Here is a 6,673-nt window from a genome sequence, read left to right on the forward strand (position 1 = left end):
GAGTCCTTGCAGTGGGTGTCGCAATGCAAGGGTGACTGAAAAATAGGGTTGTGACAAGTCTCATGTGTTGTGTGCGTCACGGAGTGCGGGATTAAAAGCGTACATCCCTTGCAATGTGAGTAAACAAATATATTCGAATAGTCATGCTCGCGATTAAGCGTCGGGACTTGTATTACTCTTGAATAGCCTTATAAATTTTAATCTTGCTTTGAATAGTGTTGGGAGGGATTGTGTGACCCTGCCTAATGTGCGGGAAGGTTGGAATGGTGAAGAATACGGAAAACTGGATGCAAGGGTAAACCGGATGAAGTGAAGCTTAGGGAAGGTGGATGAACCCTCGTTGATAATCGAGGATTTCAACTTAACATTGTTTTCAGTTAAAACTGCTAAGTCATAGGGTTGTAAAATGAATTATGAAATCTAGCTTTATACAAATAAGTACTGATGATTCAGAGAATGATATCGTAAAACACATTGGATTTCCGGTGTACAAAACTGGGGGCCACACTGACGGCGTAATAAAATGTTACATGTCTATTTACATTGACGTGTAGGAGTATGCTCTTCGATCCATCATTTGCACTGTATTGAACCATGTTTTGTTCTCACTCTCCAGATCTTACACATGGGACAAATCTTCATGCACTTCGTGAAGAAACAGACATATATAATACACGCGCGAGTATAGTCTCCGCCGCAACCCAAGAGAAAAGCATTCAACCGTGATGGGGAAAAAAATGTCGCCACAATTTTAGCAAAATCATAAATTTCTTGTGATGTAATATCTCCATCCTGGAATTTTCTCTTACACATATATGCACCATCGTCAAAGAGGATTGCCAGAAACCCACCTTGCAAGCATAGCAAGGCATTGCTTTGGCATGTATTCTGGAGCAGTATGTCCACCACCCTACACAAATTAACACCAAAATACTCTTTTTAGTTACTGAGGGCCTGTTCACTTTGATGCCATTTTCAACCATATTATTTTTTTAAAGTTATAAAAAAAATATCTACGTTTAGTTTGTTGCCAAATTTGGTCAATACATAAGAAATTCTGCCAAAATTTTGACAATATTGCCATCTTACCAGAATTTTAGTATTGCCAAAACTTGATAATATTTATTTTGGCTACAATCTAAACAGACCCTAGATCATGCGTACCAAGATATTAATGTGTTGCATCCCTTGAAGGAAGCTAAAACGCTGGCACATACCTTGACAGTTGCGAATGTGAGGTTATTGGAGTATGACCTTATATATCTGCACATAAGACAGACGGATAATATATCTGGTCAGAGACAGACACAGTACTCGCACACGTACTCAATTAATTTGATGGTATCGATGAATACTGTGTGTCCTCACCCTGCAACTTGTCCATCCACAAACCATGGTCTCCACTCATCCACGACAGAGAAATTCAGAGATCTAATCCAGGCTTGCGTGCCGATGAAAGGGATAATCATGTCATGATCACCACTGTAAATTAGGCTTCTGTAGCCTCTAGTTGTCAAATCCAGATGGTATCTTACTGAACTTTTGATGTCATAAGTGTACAGAATGTCGTAGTTGCATCTTTGCCACGAAGGAACTGTTCCCTGCATTGCAGAATGAATACAGTGGATCATTGCATTGTGTTGTGTTATGCTGTGTGACAGAATGATCGAACCTGCATGCAAATTACTGTTCAATTGAATGATGATGAAGAGATGTGTATATACCTGGTGAATTCCAAGGGCCTCTCTTACTGTATCATTGTTGGCCCATATTCTGGACATTGTATATTCTGCCGTCTGCATGACATGAAGAAATACCAAATGGTAAGATTTGGTCGGCTAACCAATACTACCCACTAACATATACTCTCACAGTCCCATATTATAAGATATTTTGAGTGTATATTATGGGACGGAGGATATATTTTAATTAGATAGGATATATTAGTACAAGGCTGTTCAGATTTTTTGGGACGGGAGGGGTAGCTAGTACTCGAAGAAGATTTGATAAAGAAAATAATTAGGGTCCACTGACTCTGCATTCTGAAGAAATCTCAGACAAGTGAAAGTCTTGGAGTTGGAGTATCTGCCGTACCCCTGAAGTGAATGGCTTATCGATGCGCGGATTATGCGGGCTTGCAAAAGTGCAGTAAGGCTCCAGAATGTGATTTCCGTATATGTCCTTGACACACTGCACAATTAATTCAAGAGACAGACCATTGATTATTAGTGGTCAGCATCACTGAAACTGAACAACAAAGCAGAGTAAGTAATCCTACTAAGTACATGCCTCATCTATGGCATCAAGAGTATTTGTGCACTGAACGCTTTGCTGCTGGGTGTTGTGCTTGACACTGCAGCTCTTCTTGTATGCCTAGAAATCATACATGATTATATACGTACGTAGTATATAGTAAGATGCTGGTAAAAATCCGTCGTGAAGTAGGATATATGGATGCCAATTACCTGATACAGTTGGTCAGATATGAGACCCATCCCATGGGCAAATGGAATTTTGGATGGAGCATCGAAGTTGTGATCAGTGACTGGATTGCCCAAAAGGTAGCCCTGAAGATGACGATGTGGCAGGGTATCAGTTTCAGTAAGTTGTACTCCTATTTGTATCTTTAAAAGTAGCTAGTACCTTGAGATTGAGAGATGGTTTGGGTGATGAAGTGGCGATTCCGAAGGTGACAGCCGGCACAATCATCCCAGAGTAGGAGTCGCCGGCGATGTATAGAGGATTGGAGAGGAAATCGGGGTGCACCTCCTGAAACCAGTTGTTGAGGAAGACGAGAATGTGGTGGACAGCAATGGTATCGCCGGTGCGGAATCCGGCGTCGGTGTCAGCGTAGGAAAAGCCAGTTCCGACAGGGGAGTCGAGGAAGATGACGTTGGTACGTTTGGTCCACGACTCCGGCTTGTACAAGAGCCTTGGCAGTTGTCCATGTCCATGGCCATGGACATCGAAGGTGAGGGGTCCGACCTCGTAGACGAGGCCGGAGAAGGCCGAGCAGCCTGGCCCGCCGGTGAGCCAGAGCAAGAGGGGATCGTCGGCCGGGCTGCTCTCCGAGCGGATGAAGTAGTAGAAGAGGCGCACGCCGGCGATGCGGTCCACCTCCACGTACCCGGTCTCCAGCTCGAAGGGGAGCGCCCCATCGAACCCCGGGAGATGCCTCACCACTCTCCTGCTGCTGCTGCTGCTGCTATTGCTTCTCTCTCTCGCAGACAGGCAGCTGCAGGTGACCAGGAGAAGAAGAAGCAGCAGCAGCCGCCGCCGTGTTACCGCCGCCTCCGTACATAGATGCATCGAGAAGTAGATAGCTTCACCTATTTCTTGTCCTTGTCCTTCATCCCTCACGTTTTTGTTTGTGAGATGATCGATCCCTTCATTTTGGAGAGCGAATATGATTGATTGCCTAGCTAGCTTACCTGTCTGTCCTCTTCGCTCAGCAGTACAATATCTAGTAATCTTCTATTCTTCTTTTTCCATGCTGCTCCTGCCTCCTTAATTACTTGTCTTCCACTTGCTAATTATTGTTGCATCGTTGACCCAAATCAGATTGATATGGCGGCTTGTTTGGTAACTTGATGAAAAGGGATTGGAAGTTTATACGAGGAAATTGATGATGAGATTAAGATAGGAATTCGATTTTTAATTCCAATACATTGTTTGGTAGAGGTGATGAAAATTGATAGGGAGTTTAGTTAGAGATTATATCATTAATAAAAACGGATGGCTGAGATTTGCTTAGATAAAATAGAGGAGGAATTCCCTCCCAATTACCTGCCCCTACCCAGGTATTAAAAAGGAGGGAGTTCCTTCCTCAATTCCTCATCCCCATCCCACCAAAGTTCCCATATCTCCCAACCAAACAAAACACTTAATAGTCTCATCCCTCTAAACTCCCAATCCCTTCTAAAAACTCCCTCCAACTAAACAGGCCGTGGGTAGATGGATGGGATGTGTACGATCACGAGGGCATTATTATTTTTTTGGGTTTTGCTATTTAACTTTTTATCAATTTTTTAAGGTACAAAATTAATAAAAATTCTGAATCTCAGAAATTTATTTGTCTTTTCCTCCCTTGCATGTTTCTAAAAGAAACGAGAAAAAGAGTATATATCCTTGACTTGGTGGGAGTGGGAACGTGACGTAGCATCGTTCGATGCCACTAATTAATTAAGCTTGCCCAGCACAGTAGACGCCGCAGCCCGCACTCTTATAATTAAAGGTCTGTTCAGACAGTCAAAATAAACCTCATTAAATTTGGATAAAACCAAAATTTTAGTAAGTCAGTAATATTACCAAAATTTTGACAGGATTTTTTTTATATATTTACCAAATTTAGCAACAAACTAAACGCAGACATTTTTTATAACTTTTCAGGAAAAATGGTCAAAGTAGCATGTTGAAGACCGTATCGAAGTCTAAAAATATTTATTTAACTCTTTTTTAAAAAAATCATTTAAACAATATAGCGTATAATATATTGATTTATATTTTTCATATAGCAGATAATATATTTTTTTGAAACCGAGCAGATAATATTTTTCCTTGTCATATGCATATTGGTTAGTTCTCGCTCCGTACTCGTAAAGGAAGTCGTTTAGGACAATGTTTAATTCAAACCTTGGGAATATAAATCATGAATAACTCTCAAGTTGTTGAGTTTGAAAATGTAAAAGTTATATAAATAGATTTGTCTTGAAAAATACTTTTATAAAAGTATACATATATTACTTTTTAATAAATATTTTTATAAAAACAAGAAGTTAAAGTTGTGTTTTGAAGACCATGTTACTGTTCAAAACTACTTAGGGTAATCAGTGAAAGCTAGTGGCTCTGCTTTTGCTGCAACCCGATAGCTCTGAGTATGGGGTTAGACCAGCTGGGCTTGTGCTCGGTTGGAGCAGGTTAAGGCATAGGTAGGTTAGTATTTAGGTCATGTTGTTAATGTTTGAAGTAAAAAAAGCACAAAATAAGTTCTCTCATGCTAGTTCAGATTGTTGTTATATTCTTCTTCTTCTGATGCTTGAAGTTGATGGTCTGCTGAGGTTTATATTTCTCTTTGTTCTTGTTTTGGGCCTTGTGCACAACATTGGCATTAGACTGCCCATCATTGCCCTTAGACGCGACGTCTTTTTCCTGAGCTTTCTCCTCAACATCAAGAGACGCTATAAATCCCTCAACGGAGTATTCCTGTCTCTTGTGTTTAAGTGCAGTACCAAAACTTCTCTAAGATGGAGGTAGTTTATCAATAATGCACCCGGCCACAATTTTATCGAGTAAGACACACTTAAGGAGTTCGAGTTCCTTAGCCATGGCATGTATTTCATGAGCCTGCTCAAGTACAAAACGTTTGTCAACCATCCTGTAGTCATGAAACTGCTCCATGACGTACAGATCATTGCTAGCATCAGTAGCACCGAATTTGGCAGTGCATCCCACAACTCCTTAGCGTCAGTCATGTGCATATACACCTCGACTAGACGATCGATAAGAACGCTACGAATCCATCCCACAAAGAGAGTAGTGGTCTTCTCGAATTCTTTCTGCTTTTCAGCAATGAGAACTCCTTCAGGTTTGCCATTATTAATCTAGAAGCATTTCATAGCCATCAACCACAGAGTAACCCTGATCTTCCATCTCTTGAAGTGCACACCGATGAATTTATCCGGCCTTAGAGCATGGGAAAAACTAGTCATAGTAAAACCACAATGCCTATAATAAGGTTTTTGGATTGTTGAAAATATTAGCACATAATTATTTCATTTATTCCATAAATAAATCATGACATTGCAAATGACATAATCACATCATACGATCTACACATGTAAACTAGACAGTAAAGTATGAACAGATTGAATATGCGGAATATGTCGAATGCATACCGAGGGTTTTGGAAAACTGGCTGCTCAGCAGGAAGGACTCAGGGTACCGTGCATTGACGATGGCGCGCAACACGCCAGCGAAGAGGAAGATGAGCCATTGTGGACAAACAGGGAGCAGTCGCGCAAAGCATTTTCCAAAAACCTTATTGCCGCCTTCTCCCAGTGCAAGACATCGAAGGCGAAGGTTCCGGAGACCTGCTCTCCCGATTGCCGGTGCACGTCAGCGAGCAGGATGGAGTAGACTATGAGCGACGGCGCAGTACAGAGGAGGAGGCAAACCCTAGATTGATTTCACGTATATTGCGTGGAGGCAGCCGCTCAACTTATATAGAAATATTAGGACGCTTGATCAGGGCACCTGCACAATCTTCACTCCGCGTAACCGAACCGGATAAGTCTCGTGTAACTTATCCGGACTCCACGTCGTTTCACGCATCGGATTATTCGAAGGGTTTCCAAAAAACGAATTCGAAATTTCTGCAGCAAAACAAAACTGCGAAAGGAGATCGTATCTGTGCAAGGGTGAGGAACCAATTTTGGGGACCATTCGACGCGTACGTTGTGCACGGGTGCCGCCATGCTAGGCCAGGCGAGCGAGCGCGTGTGTGTTCCCCCCGTTCTCTCCACCTCACATGCCTCAAGTGGCTAGGCGAGTATCCTCCCTTATAAGGAGGTCTTCCTCTTCTAGAATATGAAAGGTGGTACTAAAGTCCCCGTGCATGCCATCCCAGGTGGGCTTTTGTGATTTTCCAAAGAATTAATCTTCGAATGGGTTAAGA

General features: G+C 42.0%; 1 protein-coding gene across 2 annotated transcripts; it reads right to left on the reverse strand.

Annotated features, from left to right (window-relative positions):
• Positions 1–399: 399 nt before the first annotated feature.
• Positions 400–3,433, reverse strand: LOC4347941 (serine carboxypeptidase-like 15). 2 transcript variants are annotated; one of them, XM_015759539.3, is made up of 8 exons: positions 2,644–3,433; positions 2,466–2,567; positions 2,290–2,373; positions 2,095–2,190; positions 1,725–1,796; positions 1,369–1,601; positions 1,218–1,263; positions 400–910 (listed from the first exon to the last, which is right to left on the reverse strand). In XM_015759539.3, exons 1-8 carry the CDS (start codon positions 3,307–3,309, stop codon positions 827–829), a joined length of 1,383 nt encoding a protein of 460 aa, XP_015615025.1. In that variant the 5' UTR covers positions 3,310–3,433; the 3' UTR covers positions 400–826. The 2 variants fall into 2 exon arrangements, with proteins under 2 accessions (XP_015615025.1, XP_015615024.1); XM_015759538.3 differs by having other exon boundaries at positions 2,035–2,190.
• Between the last annotated feature and the right edge of the window lie 3,240 nt (positions 3,434–6,673).

This window comes from Oryza sativa, chromosome 10 (genome assembly GCF_034140825.1).
Source record: "Oryza sativa Japonica Group chromosome 10, ASM3414082v1".
Classification (NCBI taxonomy): domain Eukaryota; kingdom Viridiplantae; phylum Streptophyta; class Magnoliopsida; order Poales; family Poaceae; genus Oryza; species Oryza sativa.

Bases quoted from the DNA above. Each gene is read 5' to 3' on its own strand.
- LOC4347941 (XM_015759538.3), bottom strand. From the start codon at position 3,309: ATGCATCTATGTACGGAGGCGGCGGTAACACGGCGGCGGCTGCTGCTG. The intron at 2,568-2,643 runs GTACTAGCTACT...CGTCATCTTCAG, and splicing joins AACCATCTCTCAATCTCAAG to GGCTACCTTTTGGGCAATCC. The intron at 1,602-1,724 runs GTATATACACAT...TCTGCAATGCAG, and splicing joins AGGCCCTTGGAATTCACCAG to GGAACAGTTCCTTCGTGGCA.